The sequence below is a fragment of the Pseudophryne corroboree genome, chromosome 6 (assembly GCF_028390025.1).
Source record: "Pseudophryne corroboree isolate aPseCor3 chromosome 6, aPseCor3.hap2, whole genome shotgun sequence".
Classification (NCBI taxonomy): Eukaryota; Metazoa; Chordata; class Amphibia; order Anura; family Myobatrachidae; genus Pseudophryne; species Pseudophryne corroboree.
The window spans coordinates 533,800,332-533,819,929 of record NC_086449.1 but is presented as its reverse complement, the minus strand read 5'-3'; the positions used below and the strand labels follow the sequence as shown (position 1 = coordinate 533,819,929).

Sequence of the window (19,598 nt, the reverse complement as noted above, 5' to 3'; positions counted from 1 at the left end):
TCTCCCTCGATACTTCCTTTGACAATATTTGCCAAACCAACCTTGCATTACGTGTCTATACCTGGTATGTTCTGGTGTTGCTGGTCCTGCAGGCCTCCAGGCGGGCTGACCCACTTTAGAGGATTATGCTGAATTTCTGCTATGCCTCTAATTGTCATTGTTTGCATTATCATTAATTCTGTTTGTTGGTTTTATTTTTATTATTTTTATATCCTCTCTGCATATTATTTTCAATATTATTTTTCATATTTGTTGGTGTTGATTTGATTAGTAAAGCTGCACTACCCTTTGTGTTTGTTAAAAGGCTCTGTCTACCATCTATGGGAGTCTATACACTGGCTCATTGATCCTATCCTGGGGTCACCACTCCTTTATGGCTTTTGGGATAGTTGATGTACACACCATGCCGTTAGGGTTTACAGGTTGGTTGCCTCCAAGTTTTAGTAGCATAGTTGGGGAGGGGTATTTGAGGAACTAGCTAGGTGATAAATTGGGGGTTTGATCATAAAGGGTAGGGGGACATGGGGTGGTGGTTGTTTGTCTAGTCCATGCTTTAGGGGTGTTGGGTCGACACACTTCTGCCCTATTCAGCACTGATGGCACCAAATGCTTAGGTTTCGTGTTAGGTTAGGAGACATAGTTATATTTTGGTGATGCTTTATTATGGAGCTGAGTCTGTTTGCCACAACGATACCCATTGTACTTCTGATTAAGTGGTGCGGGGACCTGAATGGTGCCTCTGGGTTCTTGCCTCACTTTTTTCTATATTATGTGGGAGGGTTTCTTTATGTTTCATTTGATTTTAATGCTATGCTCCTGACTATTATTATGTTAACTCATTTTTTCATATTTGCTATAATGGTCTGCTTTGTGCATTTATTGTATTCATGTGTGCTGACCTAGTATCCCATACACGTACTGTTTTTCTGGGTGTAAATGTTAAAAATTATAAATAAATGCAGACACGTGTTTGTGGAGGCATAAAACATGTAGAGGGGCAATGATTAGATCATTTGCTAATGAAATGGCTTGCCAGAAGGAGTTAAGTGAGTTTAAAGAGTGGATCATCGTAGGCTGCGCTTTGTCATGTATCCAGGGTGACACTGGACTGGTATACAGGATACACAGATAGACTAGCAAGCTCAGAGTCCAGATATTAACTCCATTAAGAACCTCTGAGATAAACTTGAGCGTCAGGTGCATTCTAGACTGGCTCTACCTTCTTCACTGTAGCATTTTGTCACTGTAATTCAATTTAAATTCACCCAGTTGATAGCTCTACTTAGTAGACTGATTAAGAGTACAAATATTCTTGATTTGAAAATGAGTAAGCATATTATTTCTGTTGTTAAGTGGGCAATTACCAGTCATTGGTTATAACCTGTTCGGCCGTATTTATAATGCTTACTAGCACACTGCATCCGCAGGTATGGAAACGCTTACCCGGTTCCACAGTTTAGGGATGGCTTCTTGAAAAGAGCATTATGGGGCAGTGGCAGAACTACCAGAGACAATGGAGGCCCCGGCTTCAGCATTATGTGCTCTATTTCTAGTATGCAATGGGCCTGATTGAGATGATGCAGCATCCATATTGCTACACGCCCTTCTCTGGTGTACAAGCATGCGTGTGAAATGTGCAAGGACTGGGACACCCACTTTGAGCATCTTCAGATGCTCAAATACCACTTGGAGCATTCTTAGATGTAACCATCAGTCGTACCATTAAAACTTACAATAGCCATATACTAGGTGCAGATTCTCCTTCAGAATATTGTCTCCATTGTTAGTGATCATGCATTTGAGTTTGCGACCACTTCAGTTACACCTCTACAATACTCCCATAACCTGTTCATAAGATGAACCATCTGTGTCTATCCGCATAGCCACCTCCCAGTCACTGCCCTGGAATTACAGGACCATCTTAATGTATAAGCGCACTTGGCAGTTGCCCGGGGTCCTACAATTCTAGGGGCCTTCGAGCAGGGGTGAATGGTGGTCACACAGTCAGAGCATGCAGCCAGACAGTGAATTGCTGTCAACATGCTGAATGGTGGATGGCTGGAACTATTCTGACAAGCATTCACTATATGGAAGCATGTGGGGAGATGGCGTAGGACCGCAGGAGGGACAAGTTATATTTATTTTTAATTGGTTCCTGTGACTGGGTGGGAAGGGGCCCCAGTGCATTGCTTTGCCCAGGTCCTACAGTGCTGTTAAGATGGCCCTGAGGAATGCCCAATACGTTCTCAATAAATTTCTACGAATGCACGTCTTAATCACAACTAGGACTACAGTATATACACACAGACTGTGGATGCATGTGCAATGCGACGTATACGTATGCACAGTAAAGAAAGATTTCTCCTCTGTGTCTGACATCTCAATTGCGTCCAACTCAGAATCAGGCCCAAGATAATCCCTGCTCCTGGTAGTGTCTATCTTGGCACTGGTCAGCTGGGATGAAGTTACACTCCTGTAATGGGGAAATGATAGAGGAACTCCTACAGTATGTTTTTCAGTAATCGGTGAATCTCACTGTGGGTGCGAATCATTAAATTATGTCACAACACCTGAAGAAGCCATCTATCAACTGCAAAACGTAAACAGAATCAGTATTTGCAGATGGTCAGGAAAATCAGTATTCTATACCTAGATTGACTGAATTGTAAAAGGAATTTATACTGCTCAGACTGTTCATTGGGCCTAATTCTGAGTTGATCGCAGAAGGAATTTTGTTAGCAGTTGGGCAAAACCATGTGCACTGCAGGGGAGGCAGATATAACATGTGCAGAGAGAGTTAGATTTGGGTGTGGTGTATTCAAACTGAAATCTAAATTGCAGTGTAAAAATAAAGCAGCCAGTATTTACCCTGCACAGAAATAAAATAACCCACCCAAATCTAACTCTCTCTGCAAATGTTATATCTGCCCCCCCTCCCCCCTGCAGTGCACATGGTTTTGCCCAATTGCTAACAAACTTGCTGCTGCGATCAACTCAGAATTACCCCCATTGTGTTTTCATTGTATTAAAAAAAGGGAACTTGTATGCCATTAATCTTGGCTTGTGGTCAGCAGACATACATGGTTACAGCAACAGGAAGAGCTATCTCATTGTGAAAATGTTGCCAGTTTGACACATTTGTGGCTTAATTTAACTATGAGAAGTCACAGAACGCCCGATTCTAATTGAGATTAAAGCAAAAACAGAACAAGTAACTTTGCATCTGGACAAACCATTTTGCAATGCAATGGGTGCAAATACATTTATTGTTTTACATACAGGATACAAATACATTTATTGTTTTACATACAGGATGCAAATACATTTATTGTTTTGCATGCAGGTTAAATACTGGCTGCTTTTGCATGCAACCCACAAATGTTAGACAGCTTTATTTTTACACTGCAATTTAGATTTGAGTTTGGACACTCCCCACCCAAATCTAAATCTCTCTGTACATGTTACATCTGCCCACATGGAGTACAGCATGGTTTTACCAAGGTGTAAAGTTACAGTACTTTTTTTTCTTTTTCTTTACTGCCGCCTCAGAATTAGGCCCACAGTGCATTTTATTATATGTGCGTGTGTGAAATATTTTGCAACCATGAGGAAAGGGACCATTGCTTTAATAACTAAGAATTATTTAATTTATGGGGAAAAAAAGAATAAGATAAGTTGTAGATATATAGGGGTATATGCAATTGCGGTCGAATTCCCGAAATTGTCGAAAAACTGGACTTTTTCGCCCAAAAAAAAAATCGACAATGCAATTCAGTACTTTCCGTCAAAAAAACGGACTTTCAAAATTCGACTTTTTGAAATTCGACATTTGTCAAATTCGACATTTCTGCAATGGTACAAATGCAGCAATTCGCCAAAAGTATATTCAATTGAAGTTTGGAAATTCGACAACAGTGCTTTTAGACAGTAAATTCGTCATTTTCAATCAGCCACACTTTGGTGGGGGAATCTAATAAAAAAAAATTAAAACATGTTTTTTTTGGTGTTTTTTTTATTGGTAATAGCATATCTATTTATATTAGAAGGGATTAGGTACTTGGTTTGTCTATTTTGGAGGCACAAGTATTATTTATATATATATATTTTTTTTTAATGGAATGGTAAAATCCCGAAAAAAAATGGCGTGGGGTCCCCCCTCCAAAGCATAACCAGCCTCGGGTTCTTCGAGCCGGTCCTGGTTCTAAAAATCCGGGGGGGAAAAATGACAGGAGATCCCCCGTATTTTTAAAACCAGCACCGGGCTCTGCGCCTGGTGCTGGTGCAAAAAATACGGGGGACAAAAAGAGTAGGGGTCCTCCGTATTTTTTACACCAGCATCGGGCTCCACTAGCTGGACAGATAATGCCACAGCCGGGGGTCACTTTTATACAGCGCCCTGCGGCCGTGGCATTAAATACCCAACTAGTCACCCCTGGCCGGGGTACCCTGGGGGAGTGGGGACCCCTTCAATCAAGGGGTCCCCCCCCCAGCCACCCAAGGGCCAGGGGTGAAGCCCGAGGCTGTCCCCCCCATCCAAGGGCTGCGGATGGGGGGCTGATAGCCTAGAGCAATTTGAAAGAATATTGTTTTTTCCAGTAGTACTACAAGTCCCAGCAAGCCTCCCCCGCAAGCTGGTACTTGGAGAACCACAAGTACCAGCATGCGGGAGAAAAACGGGCCCGCTGGTACCTGTAGTTCTACTGGGAAAAAAATACCCAAATAAAAACAGGACACGCACACCGTGATAGTAAAACTTTATTACACACATGTCGACACACACATACTTACCTATGTTCACACGCCGACCTCTGTCCACTTGTCCCAGTAGAATCCACGTGTACCTGTGAATAAAATTATACTCACCTCAATCCAGTGTCCAGATTATAATCCTCGTACTTGGCAAAACAACAAAACGAACACCCGGACCAAACGGACTGAAAGGGGTCCCATGTTTACACATGGGACCCCTTTCCACGAATGCCGGGACCCCACGTGACTGCTGTCACAGAAAGGTCCCTTCAGCCAATCAGGAAGCGCTACTTCGTGGCACTCTTCTGATTGGCTGTATGCGCGTCTGCTGTCAGACAGCGCATCGCACAGCTCCCTCTATTAGTTTCAATGGTGGGAACTTTGCGGGTAGCGGTGGGGTTACCCGCGGTCAGCCGCTGACCGCTGGTGACCTCACCGCTGACGCAAAGTTCCCACCATTGAATATAATGGAGAGGCTTTGCGATGCGCTGTCTGACAGCAGACGCGCATACAGCCAATCAGATGAGTGCCACGAAGTAGCGCTTCCTGATTGGCTGAAGGGACCTTTCTGTGACAGCAGTCACGTGGGGTCCCGGCATTCGTGGAAAGGGGTCCCATGTGTAAACATGGGACCCCTTTCAGTCCGTTTGGTCCAGGTGTTCGTTTTGTTGTTTTGCCAAGTACGAGGATTATTTTAAAAGATCCAGACACTGGATTGAGGTGAGTATAATTTTTTTCACAGGTACCCCGGATTCTTCAGTGACGAGGGGGGCGTGGCAGTCGGTGGGTCAACATAGGTAAGTATGTGTGTGTCGGCAGGTGTGAAATAAAGTTTTACTATCACGGTGTGCGTGTCCTGTTTTTATTTGGGTATTTTTTTCCCAGTAGAACTACAGGTACCAGCGGGCCCGTTTTTCTCCCGCATGCTGGTACTTGTGGTTCTCCAAGTACCAGCTTGCGGGGTAGGCTTGCTGGGACTTGTAGTACTACTGGAAAAACTATATTCTTTCAAATTTCTCAAGGCTCTCAGCCCCCCATCCGCAGCCCTTGGATGGGGGGGACAGCCTCGGGCTTCACCCCTGGCCCTTGTGTGGCTGGGGGGGGACCCCTTGTTTGAAGGGGTCCCCACTCCCCCAGGGTACCCCGGCCAGGGGTGACTAGTTGGATATTTAATGCCACGGCCGCAGGGCGCTGTATAAAAGTGACCCCCGTTTGTGGCATTATCTGTCCAGCTAGTGGAGCCCGATGCTTGTGTAAAAAATACGGGGGACCCCTACTCTTTTTGTCCCCCGTATTTTTTGCACCAGGCGCAGAGCCCGGTGCTGGTTTTAAAAATACGGGGGATCCCCTGTCATTCCCCCCCCCCCCCCCCGGATTTTTAGAACCAGGACCGGCTCGAAGAGCCCGAGGCTGGTTATGCTTTGGAGGGGGGACCCCATGCCATTTTTTTTTTGGGTTTTTTCCCGTTTTTAAAAAATCGGATCAAAATCCGTCAAATCGGCCGTTTTTCGACAGCGGGACTGTCGAATCCGTTTTTTATTGAATATGGTAAATTTCGGCACCCACTTGCCGGAATTTGACGGTCGAATTGTGTCGAATTAAAAATTGGGCAAAAAATTGCCGCGATGCGCCGCTAATTACATATACCCCATAAACTTAAAAACAAAAGTGTTGGTATACTACAAAGGAGGTGTCATGGTGGCACAGTGCCCCATTGATGTCTCCAGTGTCGGACTAAGGCATGTAGGGCCCACCGGAGGAATGCAGTGGTAGGGGCCCATGTTAGGGGTGTGGCCAGTCTGCAGAGGGGGTGTGGCCTGCCACCTCATTGGTTTGACTAACCATTAGAGAGTGCAATGTCTGGGCCCCTTCATAAATATATACAGTAAGTCCAGCTGCTGCATGCATGATAATGTACCAGATTAATAACAGATTCATAACAGCAATGCACTGTAGAAAATACACCATAGTCCAGTATCAGGTAACACATGTATAATGTATAATTCAAGTGCACAGTTTTGAACCTGATCCTTAGAGCAGGAGGTGGGCCCCCAGGCAGTAGGGCCCACCGGTGGTTTCCCCTGCACGCCTGTGGGCCAGTCCAAGCTTGGCTGTCTCACAAAGCTGGAGTCACAGGGCACTGTCTATGTGGAGTTTGTATACCTTCAGCTTGGCAAGCTACTGTATATAAAGTCACACTTGGCTATTCTCAGAGAATCTCCAGTCAGGGAGAAAAGATCAGCCTACCAGATTGCGCCTCCTTCTCCAGTTATGAGGGCAGTACATGGGCTTGATAGCATTATACGAATCATCTTGTTCCCACCCCCTACTGGATAGTGCTGCAAATTGCTTCATTGTACAGCATGGCGACATTGATTTCCTGGAAGTTTGGCAAATATGGATATAGTGGAGAAACTTAGCATATTTGCTGACAAAAATATTGTGAACACTTATGGGCCTGATGCACAGTTATATGCAATGCAGTAGCAGCTGCAATGTTAGCCGCTACTGCTAAATTATGGTAAGGAGGCATCTTGTGCAAATATATGCCTCCTGCCTCAATCATGATGCCGCTTTTCGAGGCACTGCAAGCGATCTCACAGTCACAGACCACTTCATGTGCCATATTGCGCATGCGCCGATCACCAAACATAAGAGTTGTAAGGAAGCCCTTGGGTTTGCTTAAAACTCTGACTCAGGCCCAGTGTTATCATACCTCCATAGTCACATACTACTGATCCTTCCTATCATATATATTGGCTTAAGATTACTTGTTTTATATTCATCATTCGCATAAATGAAACTAAACCATTTAAATGTACGGTGTTGAAAAAGGTTTAATATATTTATTAATGCTCTTTTATTTTACTTTTCAGAAATCATATCCGTTGAAGCAAAAAGTAATAGCGGAACTGTCTCCACACAGCTACAGTTTAAAAATTGCTCGCAGTATTCGGAGTTCAGGTACGTCTTTATAATGTGCAAGTATTGCTTTTAAATGGTTCATTGTAATTTAGTAAATTAATACTGATTTGATTTATATTACCTTATTATTCAGCTGTGTTTCACTTTGACAGTTGCTTGGAGTGTATATCCAGTGGATGTTTATGGTGTACCAAAGATTCTTCATGTAATTCTCCACTGACTCCGTTGACTGAATGTGCAGATTATGCAGATGAGGTAAATGTAATGTATTATCAGTGTGTGCAGCACAGTAGCGCTAGACAGTGGCGTAAGTTCGCCCCAGTCGCCCGGAGGCATGATAAATGTTGGTGCCCCCCCTACATACTGTATACACACACACCCTTCATATGTAGCTATCCGGCACTCATGTTGAACAGTTGTAGCGTGCTCAGGTGCCTTTCCAAATAGTAATATAGATACACATACAAAGTGGACGGCACTCCAAGTCAGTCATCACAATAAAATAGACACCAGCATACCTTTATGGCACACCTACAGTACTCCCTCACCCAACAGTGTGTCACAATGTAGATGCTTTGGCGCAGTGGTGTGCCGATATACAGTATGTATATATATATATATAAACAACACACAAACGCCTCTTTCACTTAAACACACACACCTCTCACTTACACTCACACCTCTTACTTACACACGCCTCCTTCGCTTAAACACACACATGCCTCCTTCGCTTAAACACACACAATCCTGACTTACACACACGCCTCTCACTTACACACACACCTCTCACACACACGCCTCTCACTTACACAAACGCCTCTCACTTACACATGCTTCCTTCACTTAAAATCACACACACGCCTCCTTCTTTTAAACTCGCACACACACACACACACTTCCTTCACTTAAACACACAAACATGCCTCTTTCACTTACACACACATGCCTCTCTCACACATACACATACACACACACACGTCTCCCTTACACGTACACATGCCTCTTTCACTTAAAAACACACACACAAAAACAAACACATGCTTCCTTCACTTACACACACACACACACACACACACACACACACACACACCTCGCTTAAACATGCACAAATAAAACACAGTGCTGCCAACATTCATTAAAGACCCCCCAGCACCCCTCCCCTTTCCAACTACACACACCCCCACAGTGCAGCTTGAGGCAAGTGCTGCCTGTGCCTACCTGCTGCTATCAGCCCAACGGAAGAACAGAGAGTATCACTTGGCCAGCTCATCTGGAAGGGCCTGGTAGGAGCTGCGTTCTGGAGCTCCCCCTAGCTGTAGCCACAGCCAGCTCTCCGTATATACTAGGACAGGGATGGCCAACCAGTCAGATTCAAAGAGCCAGAAAAGATCTGTAGTCAAGGGCAAGAGCCAGTATCATGCGCGCGCCGAAGGCGCGTTTGCAAAAATGGGGGCATGGACTAGTTTTCACAAAGCCACACCCCATTTTGTGCGCACACCTTTCGTTATGACGTTTGTAGGAGTATGACCTTGTGTCATAACTCCGTTTTTAGTCATGTTGTACAGTGCCAAATACATATAATGCCCGGGTGAGGTATGGTATGCCGGCGGTCGGGCTCCAGGCGACCAGCATACCGGCGCCGGAAGCCCGTCCGCCGGCATACCGACAGCGTGGCGAGCGCAAATGAGCCCCTTGCGGGCTCGCTACGTGCGCCAAGCTATTTATTCTCCCTCCAGGGGGGTCGTGGACCCCCACAAGTGAGAAAAACTATCGGTATGCCGGCTGTCGGGATTCCGGCGCCGGTATACTGTGTGCCGGGATCCCGACAGTTGGCAACCTGAAGACCACCCATAATGCCCCTGTACAGTGCCACATACATATAAAAATGTCAAAAAATGGGTGCCTCCACACTGCCAGAAACATATGTCCCCACAGTGCCAGATACATATATGCTCCAAAGTGCCAGATACATATATGCCCCACAGTGCCAGATACATATATGCCCCACAGTGCCAGATACATATATGCCCCACAGTGCCAGATACATATATGCCTCACAGTGCCAGATACATATATGCCTCACAGTGCCAGATACACATGACCCCCCAGTGCCAGATATACATGTCCCCCCAGTGCCAGATATGCCCCCAGTGCCAGATATATATGTCCCCACAGTGCCAGCTATGCCCCTAGTGCCAGATATATATGTCCCCAAAGTGCCAGCTATGCCCCCAATGCAGTGTCCCCACAGTGCCAGATATGCCCCAGTGCCAGATATACATGTCCCCACACAGTGCCAGCTATGCCCCCAGTGCCAGATATACGTGTCCCCCCAGTGCCAGCTATGCCCCTGTGCCAGATATGCCTCCAGTGCCAGATATATATGCCCCCACAGTGCCAGCTATGCCCCTAGTGCCAGATATATATGTCCCCAAAGTGCCAGCTATGCCCCCAGTGCCAGATATGCCCCCAGTGCCAGATATATATGTCCCCACAGTGCCAGCTATGCCCCCAATGCCAGTGTTCCCAGTGCCAGATATGCCCCCCAGTGCCAGATATATATGTCCCCACAGTGCAAGCTATGCCCCCAATGCCAGTGTCCCTACAGTGCCAGATATGCCCCCCAGTGCCAGATATATATGTCCCCACAGTGCCAGCTATGCCCCCAATGCCAGTGTCCCCACAGTGCCAGATATGCCCCCCAGTGCCAGACATATATGTCCCCACAGTGCCAGCTATGCCCCCAATACCAGTGTCCCCACAGTGCCAGATATGACCCCCAGTGCCAGGTATACATGTCCCCACAGTGCCAGCAATGCCCCCAGTGCCAGATATACATGACACCCCCCCCCCCCCATCCCTTGTGCTGCTCACCGCGCTGCTGCTGTCTGTGAGGGGAGGAGAGCGCAGCGTGCGCCTCTCCTTCCCCTCACTCTCCTGCGGCTGTGTCCCTCTTCAATTATGCACCGGTCCATGAGCCAATCAAAGCTCGCGGACCGGCAGCCTTAGCTGAATTGAAGCGCGCCGCCGCCGGAGAGTGAGGGGCAGGGGAGGCGCACGCTGCGCTCTCCTCCCCTCACAGACAGCAGCAGCAGCAGCGTGGTGAGCGGCAGTGGGAGACAGTGGAGGAGATGTGACCCCTTGAGGCCAGGAGCCCGGCGGCAGCCGACTCCACTGCCTCCCAGAGTTCCGCCCCTGGCGCTAGACTCATTTTGAATAACACTTCCGAATCCCGATGCAGCCCCCTTCTGTCTGTCAATGCATTGGTTACCTGTATTCTGCTAAATCTATTGTACACTACTGGCTCTTATTCCCAGCCACAGAACTTTCTTTAGTTGCACCCACGCTATGGCCTTTAATGTCTTTGGGAGCAGACTGCGGGGCAGATGTACTAAGCATTGGAGAGTAATAAAGTGGAGAGAGATAAAGTCCCAGCCAATCAGCTCCTGTCTTTTTCAACCTAGAGTTTGGAACATGGCAGTTAGGAGCTGATTGGTTAGAACTTTGGGGCAAATGTAAAAACACTCATTATGGATCAGAAGCAGTATCAGCGCACATTGGGCCTAATTCAGATCTGATTGCAGCAGCAAATTTGTTAGTGGTTGGGCAAAACCGTGGGGGTCATTCCGAGTTGATCGTAGCTGTGCTAGATTTAGCACAGCTACGATCATCTTCCCAGACATGCGGCGGGGGGGGGGGGACGCCCAGCACAGGGATAGTCTGCCCCGCATCTCAGTCCGGCCCCCCCCGCACAGCGGCGATGCTTTTGTACTTGAAGAGTAACTCCCGGCCAGCGCAGCTCCTGCGGATGGCCGGGAGTTGCTCGTTGCTGCCCCGGGTCGCAGCAGCTGCATGTGATGTCACGCATCCACTGCAGCCCGCCCCCGCACGGTCTGAAAACGGCGGCCAGATGCCGCCGTGCTGCCCCCTCCCACCCAGCGGGCAGAGGCGCTCGCTAGGTAACAACGGCCTTCGGCCATCTGGCATGCGTCGGCGCACTGTGGCACCGGCGCAGTTCTGGCCCAATCGCTGCGCTGCGAACAACTGCAGCATGCAATCTAAATTGCAGTGTAAAAATAAAGCAGCCTGTATTTACCCTGCACAGAAACAATATAACCCACTCAAATCTAACTCTCTCTATCTGCCACACCTGCAGTGCACATGGGCCCTCATTCCGAGTTGTTCGCTTGCTAGTTGCTTTTAGCAGCTTTGCACACGCTAAGCCGCCGCTCTCTGGGAGTGTATCTTAGCTTAGCAGAATTGCGAACGAAAGATTTGCAGAATTGCGAATAGAAATTTCTTAGCAGTTTCTGAGTAGCTCCAGACTTACTCAGCCATTGCGATCAGTTCAGTCAGTTTCGTTCCTGGTTTGACGTCACAAACACACCCAGCGTTCGCCCAGACACTCCCCTGTTTCTTCAGACACTCCCGCGTTTTTCCCAGAAACGCCAGCGTTTTTTCGCACACGCCCAGAAAACGCCAAGTTTCCGCCCAGAAACACCCACTTCCTGTCAATCACAGTACGAACACCAGAACGATGAAAAATCCTCGTTATGCTGTGAGTAAAATACCTAACTTTTGTGTAAAATAACTAAGCACATGCGCTCTGTGAACCTTGCGCATGCGCAGTAAGCGACTAATCGCAATATAGCGAAAATCGGCAACGAGCGAACAACTCGGAATGACCCCCATGGTTTTGCCCTGCTGCTAACAAATTTGCTGCTGCGATCAGATCTGAATTACCCCCATTATTCAGACCTGTTCGCTAGCAAGCGGTTTTTTCACTGCTGCGATCAGATAGTCACCGCCCACAGGGGAGTGTATTTTAGCTGTGCAAGTGTGCAAACGCATGTGTAGCAGAGCTGTACAAACAGATTTTGTGCAGTCTCTGAGTAGCCCGGAACTTACTCAGCCCTTGCGATCACTTCAGCCTGTCCGGTCCCGGAATTGACGTCAGACACCCGCCCTGCAAACGCTTGGACACACCTGCGTTTTTCCAAACACTCCCAGAAAACGGTCAGTTGCCACCCACAAACGCCTTCTTCCTGTCAATCTCCTTGCGATCGCCCGTGCGAACGGATCCCTCAAACAAACCCATCTCTGAATGGTGATCTGCTTTGTACCCGTGCAACGCTCCTGTGCATTGCAAGGCATACGCATGCGCAGTTTAGACCTGTTCGCCCGCTGTACAAAAACGCAGCCTAGCGATCAGGTCTGAATTACCCCCTATATGCGCCGATACCGCTTTTCCCACTTGTATAATGGATGAGAAGTGTGCAGAATGACAGGGGTGTTATGCACTCCTGTCTATATCGGCACTGCTATCTAAAAGATACAGTAGTACACCAATGTGCAGGGCAGAGTAGTGTGTAGTGGATGTTATAATGGTAAGGGGAAATGTAATGTGGCATAGTCCGATCAGCTCATTGTAAAGTGGGCGGCATTATAATGTTACATAATGTGAACTGGGGCACTTTCATTTGGCACAATATGAAATGGAGACACTATAGTGTGGCATAATATGTTCTGTGGCACTGTAGCATGGCATAATTTGACCTGGAGGGCACTCTTACGTGGCACAGTATGATCAGGGAGCACTGTAATGTGGCATTCTGGCCCTCATTCCGAGTTGATCACTCGCTAGCTGCTTTTAGCAGCCGTGCAAACGCTAAGCCGCCGCCCTCTGGGAGTGTATCTTAGATTAGCAGAAGTGCGAACGAAATGTTAGCAGATTTGCGCGGAACTCTTTTCCTGCAGTTTCTGAGTAGCTTTAGACCTACTCCTAGATTGCGATCACTGCAGACTGTTTAGTTCCTGGTTTGACGTCACGAACACGCCCTGCGTTCGGCCAGCCACTCCCCCGTTTCTCCAGCGACTCCTGCGTTTTAGCCTGACACGCCAGCGTTTTTTAGCACACTCCCGGAAAACGGTCAGTTTCCGCCCAGAAACACCCACTTCCTGTCAATCACTCACCGATCAGCAGAGCGACTGAAAAGTGTCGTTCACCCCTGTGTAAAATTGCATAGTTTTGTGTGAAATTACTTGGCGCGTGCGCCCTGCGGCCCATACGCATGCGCAGAACAGACGATTTTTAGCCTGATTGCTATGCTGCGAAAAACGGCAGTGAGCGATCAACTCGGAATGAGGGCCATTATGAACTGAGGGTACTGTGAGGCATAATGTGCTCTGGCAGCTCTAGAATGTGACATGTAAACAGGAAACTACAATGGTTCATAAAATGAACTAGAGCACTACTATGAGGCATAATAATAATAATAATAACTAGGGCACCACTATGGTTCAGAAAATTAACTAGGGCACTATTAAGGGGCATAAAAGTAATAAGTGCTTTGGAAAGGTGTCTCTCAAGAAGCATTGGGACAGGGGCCCTTCAATATGTTGCTATGGGCAGGGCAGTAGAGAGCCTGGCCGGGCCCAGGTACTTTCCAAGGGGTGTGGCCTAATCACAGCAGGCGTGGTCATGCACCCTTAGAAAAAAAATACAGAATTTTTTTATATTTTAAGTAGTGATGAGCGGGTTCGGTTCCTCGGAAACCGAACCCCCCCGAACTTCACCCATTTTACACGGGTCCGAGGCATACTCAGATTCTCCCGTATGGCTCGGTTAACCCGAGCGCGCCCGAACGTCATCATCCCGCGGTCGGATTCTCGCGAGATTCGTATTCTATATAAGGAGCCGCGCGTCGCCGCCATTTTCACTCGTGCATTGGAAATGTTAGGGAGAGGACGTGGCTGGCGTCCTCTCCGTTTATTAATGTTGCTGCAAATATTTGTGCTTATTGCTTAATTGTGGGGACTGGGGAGCAGCTGTATTATAGAGGAGGAGTACAGTGCAGAGTTTTGCTGATCAGTGACCACCAGTTTTATCCGTTCTCTGCCTGAAAAACGCTCCATATCTGTGCTCAGTGTGCTGCATATATCTGTGCTCACACTGCTTTATTGTGGGGACTGTAGACCAGCAGTATTATATAGGAGGAGTACAGTGCAGAGTTTTGCTGACAGTGACCACCAGTATATATAGCAGTACGGTATGGAAGGCCACTGCTCTACCTACCTCTGTGTCATCAAGTATACTATCCATCTAGATTCTATACCTGTGGTGCATTTTAGTTTTGCAGTTTGCTGACAGTGACCACCAGTATATATAGCAGTACGGTACGGAAGGCCACTGCTCTACCTACCTCTGTGTCGTCAAGTATACTATCCATCTAGATTCTATACCTGTGGTGCATTTTAGTTTTGCAGTTTGCTGACAGTGACCACCAGTATATATAGCAGTACGGTACGGAAGGCCACTGCTCTACCTACCTCTGTGTCGTCAAGTATACTATCCATCTAGATTCTATACCTGTGGTGCATTTTAGTTTTGCAGTTTGCTGACAGTGACCACCAGTATATATAGCAGTACGGTACGGAAGGCCACTGCTCTACCTACCTCTGTGTCGTCAAGTATACTATCCATCTAGATTCTATACCTGTGGTGCATTTTAGTTTTGCAGTTTGCTGACAGTGACCACCAGTATATATAGCAGTACGGTACGGAAGGACACTGCTCTACCTACCTCTGTGTCGTCAAGTATACTATCCATCTAGATTCTATACTTGTGGTGCATTTTAGTTTTGCAGTTTGCTGACAGTGACCACCAGTATATATAGCAGTACGGTACGGAAGGCCACTGCTCTACCTACCTCTGTGTCGTCAAGTATACTATCCATCTAGATTCTATACCTGTGGTGCATTTTAGTTTTGCAGTTTGCTGACAGTGACCACCAGTATATATAGCAGTACGGTACGGAAGGCCACTGCTCTACCTACCTCTGTGTCATCAAGTATACTATACATCTAGATTCTATACCTGTGGTGCATTTTAGTTTTGCAGTTTGCTGACAGTGACCACCAGTATATATAGCAGTACGGTACGGAAGGCCACTGCTCTTCCTACCTCTGTGTCGTCAAGTATACTATCCATCTAGATTCTATACCTGTGGTGCATTTTAGTTTTGCAGTTTGCTGACAGTGACCACCAGTATATATAGCAGTACGGTACGGAAGGCCACTGCTCTACCTACCTCTGTGTCGTCAAGTATACTATCCATCTAGATTCTATACCTGTGGTGCATTTTAGTTTTGCAGTTTGCTGACAGTGACCACCAGTATATATAGCAGTACGGTACGGAAGGCCACTGCTCTACCTACCTCTGTGTCGTCAAGTATACTATCCATCTAGATTCTATACCTGTGGTGCATTTTAGTTTTGCAGTTTGCTGACAGTGACAACCAGTATATATAGCAGTACGGTACGGAAGGCCACTGCTCTACCTACCTCTGTGTCGTCAAGTATACTATCCATCTAGATTCTATACCTGTGGTGCATTTTAGTTTTGCAGTTTGCGGACAGTGACCACCAGTATATATAGCAGTACGGTACGGAAGGCCACTGCTCTACCTACCTCTGTGTCGTCAAGTATACTATCCATCTAGATTCTATACTTGTGGTGCATTTTAGTTTTGCAGTTTGCTGACAGTGACCACCAGTATATATAGCAGTACGGTACAGAAGGCCACTGCTCTACCTACCTCTGTGTCGTCAAGTATACTATCCATCCATACCTGTGGTTCATTTCAGTTGTGCGCAGTATATATAGTAGTAGGCCATTGCTACTGATACTGGCATATAATTCCACACATTAAAAAATAGAGAACAAAAATGTGGAGGGTAAAATAGGGAAAGATCAAGATCCACTTCCACCTCATGCTGAAGCTGCTGCCACTAGTGATGGCCGAGACGATGAAATGCCATCAACGTCGTCTGCCAAGGCCGATGCCCAATGTCATAGTAGAGAGCATGTAAAATCCAAAAAACAAAAGTTCAGTAAAATGACCCAAAAATCTAAATTGAAAGCGTCTGATGAGAAGCGTAAACTTGCCAATATGCCATTTACGACACGGAGTGGCAAGGAACGGCTGAGGCCCTGGCCTATGTTCATGGCTAGTGGTTCAGATTCACATGAGGATGGAAGCACTCATCCTCTCGCTAGAAAAATTAAAAGACTTAAGCTGGCAAAAGCACAGCAAAGAACTGTGCGTTCTTCTTAATCACAAATCCCCAAGGGGAGTCCAATTGTGTCGGTTGCGATGCCTGACCTTCCCAACACTGGACGGGAAGAGTTTGCGCCTTCCACCATTTGCACGCCCCCTGCAAGTGCTGGAAGGAGCACCCGCAGTCCAGTTCCTGATAGTCAAATTAAAGATGTCACTGTTGAAGTACACCAGGATGAGGATATGGGTGTTGCTGGCGCTGGGGAGGAAATTGACAAGGAGGATTCTGATGGTGAGGTGGTTTGTTTAAGTCAGGCACCCGGGGAGACACCTGTTGTCCGTGGGACGAATATGGCCATTGACATGCCTGGTCAAAATACAAAAAAAATCACCTCTTTGGTGTGGAATTATTTCAACACAAATGAGGACAACAGGTGTCAAGCCGTATGTTGCCTTTGTCAAGCTGTAATAAGTAGGGGTAAGGACGTTAACCACCTAGGAACATCCTCCCTTATACGTCACCTGGACCGCATTCATCAGAAGTCAGTGACAAGTTCAAAAACTTTGGATGACAGCGGAAGCAGTCCACTGACCACTAAATCCCTTCCTCTTGTAACCAAGCTCCTGCAAACCACACCACCAACTCCCTCAGTGTCAATTTCCACCTTACACAGGAAAGCCAATAGTCCTGCAGGCCATGTCACTGGCAAGTCTGACGAGTCCTCTCCTGCCTGGGATTCCTCCTATGCATCCTTGAGTGTAACGCCTACTGCTGCTGGCGCTGCTGTTGTTGCTGCTGGGAGTCGATCGTCATCCCAGAGGGGAAGTCGGAAGACCACTTGTACTACTTCCAGTAAGCAATTGACTGTCCAACAGTCCTTTGCGAGGAAGATGAAATATCACAGCAGTCATCCTGCTGCAAAGCGGATAACTCAGGTCTTGTCAGCCTGGGTGGTGAGAAACGTGTGTCCGGTATCCACCGTTAATTCACAGGCAACTAGAGACTTGATTGAGGTACTGTGTCCCCGGTACCAAATACCATCTAGGTTCCATTTCTCTAGGCAGGCGATACCGAAAATGTATACAGACGTCAGAAAAAGAGTCACCAGTGTCCTAAAAAATGCAGTTGTACCCAATGTCCACTTAACCACAGACATGTGGACAAGTGGAGCAGGGCAGACTCAGGACTATATGACTGTGACAGCCCACTGGGTAGATGTATTGCCTCCCGCAGCAAGAACAGCAGCGGCGGCACCAGTAGCAGCATCTCGCAAACGCCAACTCGTTCCTAGGCAGGCTACGCTTTGTATCACCGCTTTCCATAAGAGGCACACAGCTGACAACCTCTTACGGAAACTGAGGAACATCATCGCAGAATGGCTTACCCCAATTGGACTCTCCTGGGGATTTGTGACATCGGACAACGCCACCAATATCGTGCGTGCATTACATCTGGGCAAATTCCAGCACGTCCCATGTTTTGCACATACATTGAATTTGGTGGTGCAGAATTATTTAAAAAACGAAAGGGGCGTGCAAGAGATGCTGTCGGTGGCCCGAAGAATTGCGGTCCACTTTCGGCATTCAGCCACCACGTGCCGAAGACTGGAGCACCAGCAAACACTCCTGAACCTGCCCTGCCATCATCTGAAGCAAGAGGTGGTAACGAGGTGGAATTCAACCCTCTATATGCTTCAGAGGCCATTCAAGCCTATACATCTGCCCACGATATAGGCAAAGGAGGGGGATGCACCTGACTCAAGCGCAGTGGAGAATGATTTCAACGTTGTGCAAGGTTCTGCAACCCTTTGAACTTGCCACACGTGAAGTCAGTTCAGACACTGCCAGCCTGAGTCAGGTCATTCCCCTCATCAGGCTTTTGCAGAAGAAGCTGGAGACATTGAAGGAGGAGTTTAAACAGAGCGATTCCGCTAGGCATGTGGGACTTGTGGATGGAGCCCTTAATTCGCTTAACCAGGATTCATGGGTGGTCAATCTGTTGAAATCAGAGCACTACATTTTGGCCACCGTGCTCGATCCTAGATTTAAAACCTACGTTGTATCTCTCTTTCCAGCAGACACAAGTCTGCAGAGGTTCAAAGACCTGCTGGTGAGAAAATTGTTAAGTCAAGCGGAACGTGACCCGTCAACATCTCCTCCTTCACATTCTCCCCCAACTGGGGGTGCGAGGAAAAGGCTAAGAACTCCGAGCCCACCAGCTGGCGGTGATGCAGAGCAGTCTGGAGCGAGTGCTGACATCTGGTCCGGACTGAAGGACCTGCCAACGATTACTGACATGTCGTCTACTATCACTGCATATGATTCTGTCACCATTGAAAGAATGGTGGAGGATTATATGAGTGACCGCATCCAAGTAGGCACGTCAGACAGTCCGTACGTATACTGGCAGGACAAAGAGGCAATTTGGAGGCCCTTGCACAAACTGGCTTTATTCTACCTAAGTTGCCCTCCCTCCAGTGTGTACTCCGAAAGAGTGTTTAGTGCAGCCGCTCACCTTGTCAGCAATCGGCGTACGAGGTTACTTCCAGAAAATGTGGAGAAGATGATGTTCATCAAAATGAATTATAATCAATTCCTCCGTGGAGACATTCACCAGCAATTGCCTCCAGAAAGTACACAGGGATCTGAGATGGTGGATCCCAGTGGGGACGAATTAATAATCTGTGAGGAGGGGGATGTACACAGTGAAAGGGGTGAGGAATCGGAGGATGATGATGAGGTGGACATCTTGCCTCTGTAGAGCCAGTTTGTGCAAGAAGAGATTGATTGCTTCTTTTTTTGGTGGGGGCCCAAACCAACCAGTCATTTCAGTCACAGTCGTGTGGCAGACCCTGTCGCTGAA

General features: G+C 47.3%; 1 protein-coding gene across 1 annotated transcript in view; it reads left to right on the top strand.

The window, feature by feature from the left end:
• Positions 1-19,598, top strand: part of PLXNC1 (plexin C1) — a 241,814-nt gene that overhangs the window by 33,672 nt on the left and 188,544 nt on the right. Inside the window, exons 7-8 of the mRNA XM_063927616.1 lie at positions 7,626-7,713; positions 7,827-7,929. Coding sequence (XP_063783686.1) covers positions 7,626-7,713; positions 7,827-7,929 — 191 coding nt within the window. The remainder of the gene's footprint in view (positions 1-7,625; positions 7,714-7,826; positions 7,930-19,598) is intronic.